Raw genomic sequence first — 20,189 nt, forward strand, 5'->3', positions numbered from 1 at the left:
ATTAGTGATGAGCAAACGTGCTGGGATAATATGTTACCAGAGCATGTTCGGGTGCAAACCGAGTGTCTTCGGCAGGCTCGAATAACATGTTCAAGCCCCCGCAGATGAATTTTTTAGTGTTAGGCAATCCCTGCATGTATTGCAGCTGTCAAACAGCCTCGAGAGATCCGGGCGCAGGGACTTGAACATATTATCCGAGCATGCTGAAGTCACTCGGTTAGCACCCGAACATGCTCGGATAATACCTTATCCGAGCACATTCGCTCATCACAAGTCTATATACATATATACAGTAGTGTGAATGAAGGTACATATTCACATTTTACAGTGTATTCTCTTTGTGTTATTTTATATCCTTTTGTCATGAACTCCCCCCTCAGGACCACATGTAGACATAACACAGTGAATCGGTTTTGCTTAGATTGTTGCTTTAAGACTGCTTTATCTATCTAACCGGCACTTTGGAAACGTTACTGTGTTATTCCTCAGAGCTGTATTACAGCTTCATTCAAGGGTCGAATTTTACTGAGCCCATTCTATGTGAAAGTCCTTGTTTTTGCACGGACTGTGTTTCCAGGCAAAACACACAGAGACATGTCTGGTTTTTTTACTAGAAATATACACTCACCGGCCACTTTATTAGGTACACCTGTCCAACTTCTTGTTAACACTTAATTTCTAATCAGCCAATCACATGGCGGCAACTCAGTGCATTTAGGCATGTAGACATGGTCAAGACAATCTCCTGCAGTTCAAACCGAGCATCAGTATGGGGAAGAAAGGTGATTTGAGTGCCTTTGAACGTGGCATGGTTGTTGGTGCCAGAAGGGCTGGTCTGAGTATTTCAGAAACTGCTGATCTACTGGGATTTTCACGCACAACCATCTCTAGGGTTTACAGAGAATGGTCCGAAAAAGAAAAAAAATCCAGTGAGCGGCAGTTCTGTGGGCGGAAATGCCTTGTTGATGCCAGAGGTCAGAGGAGAATGGGCAGACTGGTTCGAGCTGATAGAAAGGCAACAGTGACTCAAATCACCACCCGTTACAACCAAGGTAGGCCTAAGAGCATCTCTGAACGCACAGTGTGTCGAACTTTGAGGCAGATGGGCTACAGCAGCAGAAGACCACACCGGGTACCACTCCTTTCAGCTAAGAACAGGAAACTGAGGCTACAATTTGTACAAGCTCATCGAAATTGGACAGTAGAAGATTGGAAAAACGTTGCTTGGTCTGATGAGTCTCGATTTCTGCTGCGACATTCGGATGGTAGGGTCAGAATTTGGCGTAAACAACATGAAAGCATGGATCCATCCTGCCTTGTATGGAGCATCTTTGGGATGTGCAGCCGACAAATCTGCGGCAACTGTGTGATGCCATCATGTCAATATGGACCAAAATCTCTGAGGAATGCTTCCAGCGCCTTGTTGAATCTATGCCACGAAGAATTGAGGCAGTTCTGAAGGCAAAAGGGGTCCAACCCGTTACTAGCATGGTGTACCTAATAAAGTGGCCGGTGAGTGTAGATAGCAATGGCCAATACAAGTCTATGGGTCCATGAAAAACACGTACAGTACACGGATGGCATCAGTGTCATCTATGTCCTGTCCATATTTAGCATTAAAAAAAATAAAGGAGAAGCTTTTTCATTTAATCATTTCTTTATCAGTGAAAAACACTGATGACACAATGATGGTAAAAACTGAGACACATATGACACACTGATGGTAAAAATGAAGATACGGATCAAATACTGATGACACTGATGGTAAAAACGGACACACATATGACACAATGATGCTAAAAATGGACATACAGACCAAACACTGATGGTAAAAACGGACACACTGATTGATGTACAATACTGATTGACACTGATACCGTTTTTTAATGGACATGCTTAAACATTAATGTATGAATGAGGCCTCGTAGAGGGATTCTTCTCTACCGTGCAGCTGTTTGGAGTCACTAATACAGATCCTAAGGTCAATTTTTACATATCTCCAAGAGCTGTGTTCGCCAGATGGAGCAGAGCTAAGTTTGTTATTTGATCTGTGTGACGATGCGTTATTTGTGCTCTTCTACCATAGAACTGTGAGAAAAAAATGAATAGTGAAATTCTAAAAACAAGTGTTTTATTCTCAGCGTACAGTCATCCGTGCGACAAACACGCACTTGGGTAGTTCATCTAAGTGTAATCTAAAAACAACCTTTTCAAAGTTTCTGACATTTTCGGACTGACACCTAACTTAATCCCTGATCTGTGCTATTTTTCTTCTCTTGTAGGTTGTAATCCTTGGCAAACACACACGAGGCTACCACTATATGCTTGCAAACCTGGTAAGAGCTTGTATTATTGTGCACACTCCAGCCCTGCAGTGCTTGTGTATTGATAATGTCTGAATTAATCATGTACAGAAAGGAGCCGGTGAAAGGCTGCTTCCCGATTCCTGAGAAATGATCTGGCAAATAAAAGACAGAATGTGAAATATTACGCTTCACCTTATTCTTTCAATATTACATTATAGTCTACTATTGAAATGAGTCAGCTTCCACTGTACCGCATCTGCACAATCTTTTGAATAGCAATAAAACAGGGAATTGGCCAATTTGTCCTCTATTTGCTGACATAATTCGGACAAATGGAACATTTTGTCTGTGTTTTGTGTTAAAAATGCATTTCACTTCCAGAAGTGGATCCGATATATTTTCCTCGCAGGTCTTTAATGCAGAAATGCTTTACCTGTAAGCTGATGTTCCTTCTATATGACATGTCGCAGAGCTGTCACTTGCCATTTTACTGTTTTGGCAGATTCTCATCACATTGCTCTCTATAGAACAGTTTGGAATTGTGTCAAAACATGTGCATTGCAGGGTGTGATGATGAACCCATATTAAGCAGTGCTGTTATATAGTCAAATGTACGTGGATTGTCAGATTGCATTTATCTAACTGAGAATTGGACCACAGTAAGAACAATAGAGGATAAAATGTGTCATATCCAGCAAACTCCAAAAGTGTGAATACTTAACTTAAATGTTCTGGATAATAAAATCTATAGCTTTAACCCCTTCATGACCCAGCCTATTTTGGCCTTAATGACCTTGCCGTTTTTTGCAATTCTGACCAGTGTCCCTTTATGAGGTAATAACTCAGGAACGCTTCAACGGATCCTAGCGATTCTGAGATTGTTTTTTCGTGACATATTGGGCTTCATGTTAGTGGTAAATTTAGGTCGATAATTTCTGAGTTTATTTGTGAAAAAAACGGAAATTTGGCAAAAATTTTGAAAATTTTGCAATTTTCACATTTTGAATTTTTATTCTGTTAAACCAGAGAGCTATGTGACACAAAATAGTTAATAAATAACATTTCCCACATGTCTACTTTACATCAGCTCAATTTTGGAAACAATTATTTTTTTTGCTAGGAAGTTATAAGGGTTAAAATTTGACCAGTGATTTCTCATTTTTACAACAAAATTTACAAAACCATTTTTTTTAGGGACCACCTCACATTTGAAGTCATTTTGAGGGTTCTATATGGCTGAAAATACCCAAAAGTTACACCATTCTAAAAACTGCACCCCTCAAGGTGCTCAAAACCACATTCAAGAAGTTTATTAACCCTTCGGGTGTTTCACAGCAGCAGAAGCAACATGGAAGGAAAAAATGAACATTTAACTTTTTAGTCACAAAAATGATCTTTTAGCGAAATTTTTTTTATTTTCCCAAGGGTAAAAGGAGAAACTGGACCACGAACTTTGTTGTCCAATTTGTCCTGAGTACGCTGATACCTCATATGTGGGGGTAAACCACTGTTTGGGCGCACGGCAGGGCTCGGAAGGGAAGGAGCGCCATTTGACTTTTTCAATGAAAAATTGGCTCCAATCTTTAGCGGACACCATGTCGCGTTTGGAGAGCCCCCGTGTGCCTAAACATTGGAGCTCCCCCACAAGTGACCCCATTTTGGAAACTAGACCCCCCAAGGAACTTATCTAGAAGCATAGTGAGCACTTTAAACCACCAGGTGCTTCACAAATTGATCCGTAAAAATGAAACAGTACTTTTTTTTCACAAAAAAATTATTTTAGCCTCAATTTTTTCATTTTCACATAGGCAACAGGATAAAATGGATCCTAAAATTTGTTGGACAATTTCTCCTGAGTACACCGATACCTCACATGTGGGGGTAAACCACTGTTTGGGCACATGGTAAGGCTCGGAAGGGAAGGAGCGCCATTTGACTTTTTGAATGAAAAATTATCTCCAGCGCTAGCAGACACCATGTCACGTTTGGAGAGCCCCTGTGTGCCTAAACATTGGAGCGCTCCCACAAGTGACCCCATTTTGGAAACTAGACCCCCCAAGGAACTTATCTAGAAGCATAGTGAGCACTTTAAACTCTCAGGTGCTTCACAAATTGATCCGTAAAAATGAAAAAGTACTTTTTTTTCACACAAAATTTCTTTTAGCCTTAATTTTTTCATTTTCACATGGGCAACAGGATAAAATGGATCCTAAAATTTGTTGGGCAATTTCTCCTGAGTACGTTGATACCTCATATGTGGGGGTAAACCACTGTTTGGGTGCACGGCAAGGCTCGGAAGGGGAGGCGTGCCATTTGACTTTTTGAATGGAAAATTAGCTCCAATCGTTAGCGGACACCATGTCGCGTTTGGAGAGCCCCTGTGTGCCTAAACATTGGAGCTCCCCTACAAGTTACCCCATTTTGGAAACTAGACCCCCAAAGGAACTTATCTAGATGCATAGTGAGCACTTATAACCCCCAGGTGCTTCACAGAAGTTTATAACGCAGAGCCGTGAAAATAAAAAATAATTTTTCTTTCCTCAAAAATGATTTTTAGCCCAGAATTTTTTATTTTCCCAAGGGTAATAGGAGAAATTGGACCGCAAATGTTGTTGTCCAGTTTGTCCTGAGTACGATGATACCCCATATGTGGGGGTAAACCACTGTTTGGGCGCACGGCAGGGCTCGGAAGGGAAGGCACGCCATTTGGCTTTTTGAATGGAAAATTAGCTCCAATCATTAGCGGACACCATGTCGCGTTTGGAGAGCCCCTGTGTGCCTAAACATTGGAGCTCCCGCACAAGTGACCCCATTTTGGAAACTAGACCTCCCAAGGAACTAATCTAGATGTGTGGTGAGCACTTTGAACCCCCAAGTGCTTCACAGAAGTTTATAACGCAGAGCCGTGAAAATAAAAAATAATTTTTCTTTTCTCAAAAATGATTTTTTAGCCCACAATTTTTTATTTTCCCAAAGGTAACAGGAGAAATTAGACCCCAAAAGTTGTTGTCCAGTTTCTCCTGAGTATGCTGATACCCCATATGTGGGGGTAAACCACTGTTTTGGCACACGTCGGGGTTCGGAAGGGAAGTAGTGACGTTTTGAAATGCAGACTTTGATGGAATGCTCTGCGGGCGTCAGGTTGCGTTTGCAGAGCCCCTGATGTGCCTAAACAGTAGGAACTCCCCACAAGTGACTCCATTTTGGAAACTAGACCCCCAAGGGAACTTATCTAGATGTGTGGTGAGCACTTTGAACCCCCAAGTGCTTCACAGAAGTTTATAACGCAGAGCCGTGAAAATAATAAATGTGTTTCCTTTCCTCAAAAATATTTTTTTAGCCCAGAATTTTTTATTTTTGCAAGGGTAACAGGAGAAATTGGACCCCAAAAGTTGTTGTCCAGTTTCTCCTGAGTACGCTGATACCCCATATGTGGGGGTAAACCACTGTTTGGGCACATGCCGGGGCTCGGAAGGGAAGTAGTGACGTTTTGGAATGCAGACTTTGATGGAATGGTCTGCGGGCATCATGTTACGTTTGCAGAGCCCCTGATATGCCTAAACAGTAGAAACCCCCCACAAGTGACCTCATTTTGGAAACTAGACCCCCAAGGAACTTATCTAAATGTGTGGTGAGCACGTTCAACCCCCAAGTGCTTCACAGAAGTTTACAACGCAGAGCCGTGAAAATAAAAAATCATTTTTCTTTCCTCAAAAAGATGTTTTAGCAAGCAATTTTTTATTTTCATAAGGGTAACAGGAGAAATTGGGCCCCAATGTTTGTTGCCCAGTTTGTTGTGAGTACAGTGATACCCAATATGTGGGGGTAAACCACTGTTTGGGCGCACGTCAGGACTCGGAAGGGAAGTAGTGACATTTGAAATGCAGACTTTGATGGAATGGTCTGCGGGCGTCACGTTGCATTTGCAGAGCCCCTGATGTGCCTAAACAGTAGAAACACCCCACAAGTGACCCCATTTTAGAAACTAGACCCCCGAAGGAACTTATCTAGATGTGTGGTGAGCACTTTCAACCCCCAAGTGCTTCACAGAAGTTTATAACGCAGAGCCATGAAAATAAAAAATAATTGTTCTTTCCTCAAAAATTATGTCTTAGCAAGTAATTTTTTATTTTTGCAAGGGTAACAGGAGAAATTGGACCCCAACAGTTGTTGCCCAGTTTGTCCTGAGTACGCTGGTACCCCAAATGTGGGGGTAAACCACTGTTTGGGCGCATGTCGGGGCTTGGAAGGGAGGGAGCACCATTTGACTTTTTGAATGCAAGATTGGCTGGAATCAATGGTGGCGCCATGTTGCGTTTGCAGAGCCCCTGATGTGCCTAAACAGTGGAAACCCCTCAATTGTAACTTCAACACTAACCCCAACACACCCCTAATCCTAATCCCAACTGTAGCCATAACCCTAATCCCAACCCTAACCCCAACACACCCGTAACCCTAATTCCAACCCTAATCCTAACCCTAATCCCAACCCTAACCACAACTGTAACCCCAACACACCCCTAACCCTATCCGTAACCCTAACCACAAGCCTATTCTTAACCCTATTTCCAACCCTAGCCCTAATTCCAACCCTAACCCTAAGGCTATGTGCCCACGTTGCGGATTCGTGTAAGATTTTTCCGCACGATTTTTGAAAAATCTGCAGGTAAAAGGCACTGCGTTTTACCTGCGGATTTACAGCAGATTTCCAGTGTTTTTTTGTGCGGATTTCACCTGCGGATTCCTATTGAGGAACAGGTGTAAAACGCTGCGGAATCCGCACAAAGAATTGACATGCTGCGGAAAATACAACGCAGCGTTTCTGCACGGAATTTTCCGCACCATGGGCACAGCGGATTTGGTTTTCCATAGTTGTACATGGTACTGTAAACCTAATGGAAAACTGCTACGAATTCACAGCGGCCAATCCGCTGCGGATCCGCCGCCAATCCGCTGCGGATCCGCGGCCAATCCGCTGCGGATCCGTGGCCAATCCGCTGCGGATCCGCGGCCAAATCCGCACATGCCATAACCCTAACCCTACCCCTAACCCTAACCCTACCTGTAACCCTAACCCTACCCCTAACCCTAACCCTACCCGTAACCCTAACCCTAGTTCTAACCCTAACCCTAGTGGAAAAAGAAAAAAAAAAAAAAAATATTTTCTTTATTTTATTATTGTCCCTACCTATGGGGTGATAAAGGGGGGGGGGTTATTTATTATTTTTTTTATTTTGATCGCTGTGATAGAACCTGTCACAGCGATCAAAATGTACTTTTAACGAATCTGCCGACTGGCAGATTCGGCGGGCGCACTGAGCATGCGCCCGCCATTTTGGAAGATGGCGGCACCCAGCGTGGAGGCGGACGGACACCGGGAGCCTCGGTGAGTATAAGGGGGGGGAGATCGGGGCACGGGGGGGGCGTCGGAGCACAGGGGGGGGCACAGCAGCACGGGGGGAGCGGGCAGGAGCACGGGGCAGCGGAGCACAGCACCGAGGGGACCGGACCCCATAACAGAGCGGTGGGGGGGCGATCGGTGGGGTGGGGGGGGGGTAACATTAGTGTTTCCAGCCATGGCCGATGATATTGCAGCATCGGCCATGGCTGGATTGTAATATTTCACCAGTTTTTCAGGTGAAATATTACAAATCGCTCTGATTGGCAGTTTCACTTTCAACAGCCAATCAGAGCGATCGTAGCCACGGGGGGGTGAAGCCACCCCCCCTGGGCTGAAGCACCACTCCCCCTGTCTCTGCAGATCGGGTGAAATCGGAGTTAACCCTTTCACCCGATCTGCAGGGACGCGATCATTCCATGACGCCACATAGGCGTCATGGGTCGGATTGGCACGGGTTTTCATGACGCCTATGTGGCGTCATGGGTCGGGAAGGGGTTAATCAACCCAACCCCTTAGAAACATAAACAATACTCACCTTCCCCAATACTCTGCAGTTCCCATCTCAGACATTACACCCCACTCAGAGTGGCACCATTGGCTGCTGCTCTGTTGTGTCCCTAGCCCACAAATAGCATTCGGGGGGGCCCACTGGCCTGTAAGGGCCATGTAAGTATGGTGTGGTCAACTTTATTCTCATCTGGCCCTATCGTCCTAATTACTCCATCCTATATACTGTATATCCGTCTCTTCCCCTACCGCACCGCTCCCTGAGGAAGCATTGGCGAAACATGTTAGACAGTGTAGGTAGGACGTACAGCACTCTTGGACACTTTGAGTCTGTAGCTCTTTATTATTTTTATCAATGTTACTCTGCATTACTTAACTGAGATGGCCGTCTTTTGCATTATGAATTATTTGATTATTTATTTTATTATGGATTGATAATTATACTATTTTTTTATGCACTGGCCCTTTACTTATCCATATACTGTACAGTTTCTATTTTTTGATAATTTATTACTTCAATTTTTCATTTTGTAACTATATTTATGGATTTAAAGCACTATTCACCTCTTGTATATTTGATATTCATCATACAGTTTCCAATCATGCTCAGATTTGTAGGTCATTTCTCATGATTTATATATGTCTCTATGTTGTATATAGGGTCACCACTTGTGCACTGTACTCCTCCACCTCCATAATTTTGTTTTGTTGTCTGTCTTGTCTTTTATGGTTTAAATTGTTTTGTCATTTCCATCTTACAATAAAATAAAACATTAAATGTGCAATGCATTTAACTAGCGTAATCTTTGCAGCTGAAAAGCCATTGGTAAATACTGTATATGATACTATAGCCTTGGTGTGATTCTATACCAGATCGGAGGAAGTACAATTTATATTAATAAGATTCACTTCCCATCACTGGGTGTATTTGTTAAACAAAACAATCTATTTTTTTTAATGCCTAATATAGATTTATATTTTGTCACCAACACAAAAGGTTTTTCCCACATAATGTTGAAATTCATAATACCAAAGAATAACCTTAGATACACTCACATTTCCCCATTTTCTTTATTCCTTCTTCCCATTGTTTGTTATACTTACCCAGCAAAACCTTCATATTGGCAGTTCCAAACACCATAAAATCGCAAATACCATCCACTCTGAAAAGATCTGACAGCTCACAATACAGAGCGCATGCATAAGCACCTGGCTAGATAGTTCTCTGAGTTGCGATCTATATGGGGGAACAAACTTACGTCATGCTCTTAGGGGCATGGCGGGGTCCCTCTCTCATGTGACCGTTGTCTCCATGGACTTCAACACTCAGCAAAGCAGAAGAACAGGCGCATGAGCCATCAAAGTTTGTGATGCCGCCAAACCTCCTCCCACCCTCCCCTGATTGGCCAATATTATATTTAAACTTGGGTGCCCCCTGTCCTGACATGCCTCCAGAAGAAGTGGAGAAAAATGAGCGTCAGGGACCCCATTGTGTGCCCGGCAGTTCACCTTGACAGGTAAAAAACAAGCATTGACCAAGCATATTATCCCTACAGATGCAGTTGCACTGCTGGCACCTTAGCATAGGGGTTTACTTATCCACAACCTCCTTCTGTTTTGCCTGTCTAGCTTCCTACCATTTTCAGCTGACTACACATTGATTCATTCCTCCTGTGTTTGGAACACAGAGCATAGGTACACCTTGCTGCTGGCACTTTATTACAGGGACCCTTTGAGGCAACATTTATTGAATCTTTTCTGCTTTTTTATATTAATTTGTGAACTGCTACCTCATGTTTTTTTGGCACACTTTGGAATAAGTTCCCTATTTCTTTCCTAGCACTTTTCAAATTTTCAATATATTTTATCTAATATTGTTAAATAAACTATATTTTAAACCCTTTACCCCCAAGGGTGGTTTGCACGTTAATGACCGGGCCAATTTTTACAATTCTGACCACTGTCCCTTTATGAGGTTATAACTCTGGAACGCTTCAACAGATCTTAGCGATTCGGACAATGTTTTCTCGTGACATATTGTACATCATGATAGTGATAAAATTTCTTCGATATAACTTGCATTTATTTGTGAAAAAAATGAAAATTTGGTGAAAATTTTGAAAATTTTGCAATTTTCCAAATTTGAATTTTTATGCCCTTAAATCAGAGAGATATGTCACGCAAAATACTTAATAAGTAACATTTCCCACATGTCTACTTTACATCAGCACAATTTTGGAACCAAATTTTTTTTTGTTAGGGAGTTATAAGGGTTAAAATTTGACCAGAAATTTCTCATTTTTACAACACCATTTTTTTTTAGGGACCACATCTCATTTGAAGTCATTTTGAGGGGTCTATATGATAGAAAATACCCAAGTGTGACACCATTCTAAAAACTGCACCCCTCAAGGTGCTCAAAACCACATTCAAGAAGTTTATTAACCCTTCAGGTGTTTCACAGGAATTTTTGGAATGTTTAAATAAAAATGAACATTTAACTTTTTTCACACAAAATTTATTTCAGCTCCAATTTGTTTTATTTTACCAAGGGTAACAGGAGAAAATGGACCCCAAAAGTTGTACAATTTGTCCTGAGTACTCTGATACCCCATATTTGGGGGTAAACCACAATTGACTGGAATTGAGATGGGACGCCATGTTTCGTTTGGAGAGCCCCTGATGTGCCTAAACATTGAAATCCCCCACAAGTGACACCATTTTGGAAAGTAGACACCCTAAGGAACTTATCTAGATGAGTGGTGAGCACTTTGACCCACCAAGTGCTTCACAGAAGTTTATAATGCAGAGCCATAAAAATAAAAATCATATTTTTTCACAAAAATGATCTTTTCACCCCCAATTTTTTATTTTCCCAAGGGTAAGAGAAGAAATTGGACCCCAAAAATTGTTGTGCAATTTGTCCCGAGTATGCTGATACCCCATATGTGGGTGTAAAGCACTGTTTGGGTGCATGGCAGAGCTCGGAAAGGAAGGAGCGCCATTTGACTTTTCAATGCAAAATTGACTGGAATTGAGATGGGACGCCATGTTGCATTTGGAGAGCCCCTGATGTGCGTAAAAATTGAAACCCCCCACAAGTGACACCATTTTGGAAAGTAGACCCCCTATGGAACTTATCTAGATGTGTTTTCAGAGCTTTGAACCCCCAAGTGTTTCACTACACTTTATAACGCAGAGCCGTGAAGATATATATTTTTTTTCACAAAAAAGATTTTTTAGCCCCAGTTTTGTATTTTCACAAGGGTAACAGGATAAATTGGACCGCAATAGTTGTTGTCCAATTTGTCCAGAGTACGCTGATACCCCATATGTGGGGGGGAACCACTGTTTGGGTGCATGGCAGAGCTCTGAAGGGAAGGAGCGCCATTTGGAATGCAGACTTAGATGGATTGGTCTGCAGGCATCACGTTGCATTTGCAGAGCCCCTGATGTACCCAAACAGTAGAAACCCCCAACAAGTGACCCCATATTGTTACATAGTTATTAAGGTTGAAGGAAGACTTTAAGCCCATCTAGTTCAACCCATAGCCTAACCTAACATGCCCTAACATGTTGATCCAGAGGAAGGCAAAAAAAAACCATGTGGCAAAGAGTAAGCTCCACCTTAGGGAAAAAAATTCCTTCCCGACTCCACATACGGCAATCAGACTAGTTCCCTGGATCAACGCCCTATCAAGGAATCTAGTGTATATACCCTGTAACATTATACTTTGCCAGAAAGGTATCCAGTCCCCTCTTAAATTTAAGTAATGAATCACTCATTACAACATCATACGGCAGAGAGTTCCATAGTCTCACAGCTCTTACAGTAAAGAATCCGCGTCTGTTTTTATGCTTAAACCCTCTTTCCTCCAGACGTAGAGGATGCCCCCTTGTCCCTGTCACCGGTCTATGATTAAAAAGATCATCAGAAAGGTCTTTGTACTGCCCCCTCATATATTTATACATTAACATAAGATCACCCCTTAGCCTTTGTTTTTCCAAACTAAATAGCCTTAAGTGTAATAACCTATCTTGGTATTGCAGACCCCCCAGTCCTCTAATAACCTTGGTCGCTCTTCTCTGCCCCCGCTCCAGTTCAGCTATGACTTCCTTATACACCGGAGACCAGAACTGTGCACAGTATTCTAAGTGTGGTCGAACTAGTGACTTGTATAGAGGTAAAATTATGTTCTCCTCATGAGCATCTATGCCTCTTTTAATGCATTCCATTATTTTATTTGCCTTTGTAGCAGCTGCCTGACACTGGCCACTGAATATGAGTTTGTCATCCACCCATACACCAAGGTCTTTTTCATTGACGGTTTTGCCCAGAGCTTTAGAATTAAGCACATAGTTATACATCTTATTACTTCTAGCCAAGTGCATGACCTTACATTTATCCCCATTAAAGCTCATTTGCCATTTATCAGCCCAAGCTTCTAGTTTACATAAATCATCCTGTAATATAAAATTCTCCTCCCCTGTATTGATTACCCTGCAGAAGTTCAGTGTCATCTGCAAATATTGAAATTCTACTCTGAATGCCCCCTACAAGGTCATTAATAAATATGTTAAAAAGAAGAGGGCCCAATACTGACCCCTGTGGTACCCCACTGCTAACCGTGACCCAGTCCGAGTGTGCTCCATTAATAACCACCCTTTGTTTCCTATCCCTGAGCCAGCTCTCAATCCACTTACACATATTTTCCCCTATCCCCATTATTCTCCTTTTATGTAACAACCTTTTGTGTGGCACCGTATCAAAAGCTTTTGAAAAGTCCATATACACTACATCCACTGGGCTCCCTTGGTCCAGTCCGGAACTTACCTCTTCATAGAAGCTGATCAAAGTAGTCTGACATGATCGGTCCCTAGTAAACCCGTGCTGATACTGGGTCATGAGGTTATTCCTCTTCAGATACTCCAGTATAGCATCCCTTAGAAAGCCCTCCAGGATTTTACCCACAGTAGAGGTTAAGCTTACTGGCCTATAATTTCCGAGTTCAGTTTTTGTCCCCTTTTTGAATATTGGCACCACATTTGCTATACGCCAGTCCTGTGGTTATTATGGAGTCTTTAAAGATTAAAAATAATGGTCTATCAATGACTGTACTTAATTTCTGCAGTACTCGAGGGTGTATCTCATCCGGGCCCGGAGATTTGTCAATTTTAGTGATTTTTAGATGCCGCCATACTTCCTGCTGGGTTAAGCAGGTGACATTTAATTGAGAATTTTTATCACTAGTCATTTTGTCTGCCATGGGATTTTCTTTTGTAAATACTGATGAAAAAAAGTCATTTAGCATATTGGCTTTTTCCTCATCCTCATCCTCATCCACCATTTCACCCTGACTATTTTTAAGGGGGCCAACACTATCATTTTTTAATTTCTTACTATTTATGTAGTTAAAGAATATTTTGGGATTATTTTTACTCTCTCTGGCAATGAGTCTCTCTGTCTCAATCTTTGCTGCCTTGATTTGCTTTTTACAGAATGTATTTAATTTTTTGTATTTATTTAATGCCTCCTCACTACCTACTTCCTTTAACTCTCTAAATGCTTTCTTTTTGTCCCTTATTGCGCCCCTTACAGCTCTATTTAGCCATATTGGTTTCCTCCTATTTCTAGTATGTTTATTCCCATATGGTATATACTGTGCACAGGTCCTATCCAGGATGCTAATAAACGTCTCCCATTTTCTTTGTGTATTTTTATGTCTCAGGATATCGTCCCAGTTAATTGCACCAAGATCCTCTCTCATCCATTGGAAATTTGCCCTCCTGAAGTTTAGTGTCTTTGTCTATTGGAAACTAGACCTCCCAAGGAACTTATCTAGATGTGTTGTGAGAACTTTGAACCCCCAAGTGTTTCACTACAGTTTACAACGCAGAGCCGTGAAAATAAAAATCTTTTTTTTCCCACAAAAATGATTTTTAGCCCCCCAAATTTATACTTTCCCAAGGGTAACAAGAGAAATTGGACCCCAAACGTTGTTGTCCAATTTATCCCGAGTACGCTGATGCCCCATATGTTGAGGTAAACCCCTGTTTGGGCGCACGGGAAAGCTCGGAAGGGAAGGAGCACTGTTTTGCTTTTTCAATGCAGAATTGGCTAGAATTGAGATCGGACGCCATGTCGTGTTTGGAGAGCCCCTGATGTGCCTAAACAGTGGAAACTCCCCAATTCTAACTGAAACCCTAATCCAAACACACCCCTAACCCTAATCCCAACGGTAACCCTAGCCACACCCCTAACCCTGACCCACCCCTAACTCTAATCCCAACCCTAATCCCAACCGTAAATGTAATCCAAACCCTAACCCTAACTTTAGCCCTAACCCTAACTTTAGCCCCAACCCTAACCCTAACTTTAGCTCCAACCCTAGCCCCAACCCTAGCCCTAACCCTAGCCCTAACCCTAGCCCTAACCCTAACCCTAGCCCTAACCCTAGCCCCAACCCTAACCCTAATCCTAGCCCTAACCCTAACCCTAGCCCTAACCCTAATGGGAAAATTTTACTTTTTTACTTTGTCCCAGGGGGGGACATCACAGATCGCTGATCTGACAGTTTGCACAGCACTCTGTCAGATCAGCGATCTGACTTTCAGCGCTGCAGGCTTACCAGCGCCTGCTCTGGACCCGGAAGTAGTCCTTCAGGACCCGGATGCAGCCCCGAGGCCATTTTGGTTCCAGGGCCTGCAGGGATAGGGGGTAAGAGATGCTCGGAGCAATGCGATCACATCGTGTTGCTCCGAGGGTCTCAGGGAAGCACAGAGGGAGCCCCCTGCCTGCGCGATGCTTCCCTATACTGCCGGAACACTGCGATCATGTTTGATCGCAGTGTGCCGGGGGTTAATATGCCAGGAGCGGTCCGTGACCACTCCTGGCACATAGTGCCGGATGTCAGCTGCGATAGTCAGCTGACACCCGGCCGCGATCAGCCGCGCTCCCCCCGTGAGCACGGCCGATCGCTATGACGTACTATCCCGTCGAGGGTCAGATAGGCCCAGGTCACCTCGACGGGATAGTACGTCTAAGGTCAGAGAGGGGTTAATATTGATTTTTTTTGTACTTCATTTTTTTACCTTGAGAACACTTTTTTTGGTAAATACTGTGCTAAAAGAAATCTAGTAGAAAAGTCATGAATGACATTTATTATTTATCTTGTTCCCATGATCTGACTGTCTTTTCACATTCTAAGGTTACATGCAGGTTTCTGTTAGGACATGAAAAGATGTCACTTGCCTCCTTATGGGATAGCCTCCCCCTGTTTACCAAATGCAGTGATTGAATCAACAATGTGGGTGGTATTATTTATATATTTTATTAACTTACATAGCACCATTACATACATCATCACTGTCCCTATTGGGGATCACAATCTAAATTTCCTCTCAGTATATCTTTGGAGTGTAGAAAGAAGCCCACACAAACACAGGAACAACATACTAACTCCATGAAGATGTTTCCCTTGGTGATATTTGAAGCCAGGTCCCCAGCACTGCAAGTCAACAATATTAAAGAATGAACCACTATGCTCCAATATCATCACAGTCAACTCTTTAGACATCAGAGTCAATAAAAATGATAGTACTAAGGAATTTGACAGAGGAAGTGGGCTTTCTCCTGTCACTCCGTCAGCCCATGCAGCAGGGGCATACCGATACATTGCTGTGGCAATCAGACCTCACAATGGCTTACAAATATAGAAGCCTGCTTCGGTCTGCCAGAAGCAAAGTCTAATAGGCCGTCGGACAGTTGACTTCTGAAAGGTTGATATAGTACAATGCAATATAATATTAGTGTACTGAATTATATAAGTGATCAAAATTGTATGCTCAAATTCTGTTGAGCGGATAATAAGTATAGTAACTATTTAAAAGTTTAAAAAAACACAAAAATCATGCATAATTGGTATTGTCATGTAACACCCCAGGTAACTGGTTGTTACAGTGGCATTGCTTTCCTCTCAATGAGAGTGATGTCACGCTTGGAAGCGAGGAAGGATCCATTTGACAGGTATTCAGCACATACAACACTGTTCTGACTCCTGGCCAGAAGGGGGAGCTCTACACGCGACTTCAGGGGAGCTGCTCACTCTGGTCACGAGGAGGAGTCAGTTGCTAGGCAATTGGAGTTAGACAGTTGGTGAGAGGAGAGTGGAAGGAAAGCTGGGGCCGTGGAGACGAGTGATTCTGCGGCTCTTGGGAAGGAAAAAGAAAGTAGAGCAGTCTGTGGGAGACTGAGAGGGAGAAGAAGCACAGGAGAGTGAAGAGCTGGAGAGAGAAGCTGCGACTGAGCTTCCTCCATGCCGAGCGCAGATACCGGTAGCCAGAAGACCAAGGTTGTGGGGGTAACTTCATGGCCCACGGCAGAAACTGGCGGACAGCTGATTGCAAGTTACCTGTCCACCATTAACACCTGAGGACACAGTAGCAAATAGAGCCCGGGTCGTGATAGAGATCCTGTAAAAAGGCTCGAGCTACATGTCGTACAAGTAGTGTCCTACCTAAAGGGGACAGAGAGAAAACGTAAGAACCTTGTGTGAGGCCTAAGGAAGCAAGGGACTACAACACCACAGCACTAGAAGGAATGTTTCCAACCCCACCTGGTTAGAGGGATTCCCAATTTGCTTCCAAGCCGGCCGGACCACACCAGCATCCGTGATCTGGTACCCTGGACTGTGGCTGCCTTGAACCAAGTAAAGAGGTAAAGAGACTGCAACCCTGTGTCCTCCGTTTCTTACTACATCACCTATCACCATCTTCATCTATTACACTGGGAGCCCTGAGGACCCAGTTTCACCTGTGGGAAGCCATACCATCCCTGCTGACATAACATCACCCAATGGACCCCTTTAAGCAGCGTCTGTCACCCCTGACCAAATACCACAGGTGGCATCACGAACTTTTATTATTCAACTAACAAACTAAAGTTTCAGTTTGTCTGATTTTTCTCTTTATAGGTATATTTTTGAGCAAAATGTAAATTGTTCTTTTGTTCTATAAACTTCTGACAACATGTCTCCGAAGTTCCAAGCAATAAATTTTGTATTTATTTTCTGAAAATGAGAAATAGTCAAAATTACCAAAAAATGTATTGCTTGCAGATCTTAAATAATGCAAAAAAAACAAGTTCATAATCATTTGCAAACAACAAAGTTTGTGGAATAACCATGATTTCTAATCACAGCTTTCATGCGTCTTGGCATGCTTTCCACCAGTCTTTCACACTGCTCCTGGCGCAAAAATGTAAGCAGTTCTTCTTTGTTTGATGGCTTGTGACTATCCATCATCCTCTAGATTACATTCCAGAGGTTTTCAGTGGGGTTCAGGTTTGGAGATTGGGCTGGCCATGACTGGTATTTGATGTGGTGGTCCTTCATTCACACGTTGATTGACCTAGCTGTGTGGCATGGCGCATTGATTGTTCTGCTGGAAAAAAAAACAGTCCTCAGAGATGGGGAACATTGCCTGAGCAGAAGGAATCAACTGTATTTCCAGGATAACCTTGTATTTGGCTTGATTCAAACGCCCTTCGCAAAGATTAACCTGCCCAATTCCAGCCTTGCTAAAGCATCCTCAGATCATTACCTATCCTAAGCCGAATTTCACAGTGGGTGCAAGACACTGTGGCTTGTACGCTTCTCCAGGTCTCCGTCTAACTATTAGACGACCAGGTGTTGGGCAAAGCTAAAAATTTGACTCATCAGAGAAGATTACCTTACTCCAGTCCTCTATGGTCGTTATGAATTAAAGAGAAAACACAGTAGTTTGACAATAAATGGCTTCACCCAACCACTAGCTATGGGTGGACATAAAGTTTTGGTGTTATCATTCATATTCTCTGGAGCAGGCCAAGAAAGCAAAAATTCTTCCGCGGTATGTAAACTTTTGAGCACAACTATATGTTGCTGTGTAACAAGCTGACTTTTCTACCAATATTAATAATAATTAACAATGTGTCGACGTAAATATGACAATTTGATTGTAAATAATTGAATTGCAATTCTGGAGCTTTGATTTTGTTCTCTTTGTGGCATTGACTTATGAGGTTAAAGGGAATCTTTTACTATGTTTTTGCTATGTAATCTGGCAGCACCGTAATGTAGGAGCAGACGCAGTGTTGTGTCACTTACTGGGCTGTGTTTTGCTATTTTGATACAATTTGAATTTTATCAGCAGTAGATTATCATTACAGGACAACTTGGCACATGCAGGTTAGTCCAGTCGCATGCTCTGCACTAATTAGCAGCTCTCTATCACTACACAATGTACACAGAAAGCTGTGGTGTGGGTGGGATATACACAGCAAAACTACTGAACTTTGCTAGGTCTGCAGAAGGAAGCTGTTCTTCTATCATAACTGCTGCACCTAGTAAACTAAGTGACACATCGCTGGAATCAGGGTCTCTGTCCCTACATTGTGCTGCTGTCAGATTACCTAGCAAAACTCTGCTGACAGATTTCCTTTAATTAAGTTTAGATTTTGATAGATTGTACTTTTACAAACATAGCAAGACCAAATTTGTTTATTTATTTATTGTTAATTGGGTAAATGAAGGATGCATTTTTATGGAATTTTTATTATTTATTTCATACTAGATGGTATCCCAATTCTAATGCATCGGGTATTCTAGAATATGTATGTATGTATATAGCAGCCACATAGTATATAGCACAGCCCACGTAACAAAGACAGCCACGTAGTATATAGCACAGCCACATAGTATATAGGAGCCATGTAGTATATAGAAGCCACGTAGTATATAACACAGCCCACGTAGTATATAGCACAGCCACATAGTATATAGCACAGCCACGTAGTGTATAGCACAGCCACGTAGTATACAGCACAGCCCATGTAGTATATAGCACAGCCACGTAGTATATAGCACAGCCACGTAGTATGTAGCACAGCCACGTAGTATATAGCAGCCACATAGTATACAGCAGACACGTAATACAGTATATAACACAGCCACGTAGCATATAACACAGCCACATAGTATATAGGAGCCACGTAGTATATAGAAGCCACGTAGTATATAGGAGCCACGTAGTATATAGGAGCCACGTAGTATATAGAAGCCACGTAGTATATAGCACAGCCACGTAGTATATAGCACAGCCACATAGTGAATAGCACAGCCACATAGTATACAGCACAGCCCATGTAGTATATAGCACAGCCACGTAGTATATAGCACAGCCACGTAGTATGTAGCACAGCCACGTAGTATATAGCAGCCACATAGTATACAGCAGACACGTAATACAGTATATAACACAGCCACGTAGCATATAACACAGCCATGTAGTATATTGCACAGCCACGTAGTATATAGCACAACCCACATAACACAGACAGCCACGTAGTATATAGCACAGCCATGTAGTATATAGGAGCCACGTAGTATATAGAAGCCACGTAGTATATAACACAGCCCACATAGTATATAGCACAGCCACGTAGTATATAGCACAGGCACGTAGTATATTGCACAGCCACATAGTATATAGCACAGGCACGTAGTATATAACACAACCCATGTAATATATAGCAGCCACGTAGTATATAACACAGCCATGTAGTATATAGGAGCCACGTAGTATATAGCACAGCCACGTAGTATATAACCCAGCCCACACAGTATATATCACAGTCCACGCAGTATATAACACAGCCCACATAACACAGACAGCCATGTAGTATATAGCACAGCCACGTAGTATATAGCACAGCCACGTAGTATATAGCACAGCCACGTAGTATATAGCATTGCCACGTAGTATATAGCACAGCCATATAGTATATAGCACAGCCACGTAGTATATAGCAGCCATGTAGTATATAGCAGCCACGTAGTATATAACACAGCCACGTAGTATATAACACAGCCACATAGTATAGAGCACAACCACGTAGTATATAGCACAGCCACGTAGTATATAGCAGCCAAGTAGTA

General features: G+C 42.5%; 1 protein-coding gene across 3 annotated transcripts in view; it reads left to right on the top strand.

Annotated features, from left to right (window-relative positions):
- GRIA3 (glutamate ionotropic receptor AMPA type subunit 3) overlaps positions 1 to 20,189 on the top strand; it is a 460,685-nt gene that overhangs the window by 319,379 nt on the left and 121,117 nt on the right. For all 3 annotated transcript variants that reach the window (XR_013221283.1, XM_077285103.1, XM_077285104.1), the window contains exon 5: positions 2,283 to 2,336. Coding sequence is in view for 2 of the 3 variants with exons in the window: in XM_077285103.1 (XP_077141218.1) it covers positions 2,283 to 2,336 (54 nt within the window). In the remaining variant the exon portion in view is untranslated. The remainder of the gene's footprint in view (positions 1 to 2,282; positions 2,337 to 20,189) is intronic.

Source organism: Ranitomeya variabilis, chromosome 2 (assembly GCF_051348905.1).
Source record: "Ranitomeya variabilis isolate aRanVar5 chromosome 2, aRanVar5.hap1, whole genome shotgun sequence".
NCBI classification, from domain to species: Eukaryota; Metazoa; Chordata; class Amphibia; order Anura; family Dendrobatidae; genus Ranitomeya; species Ranitomeya variabilis.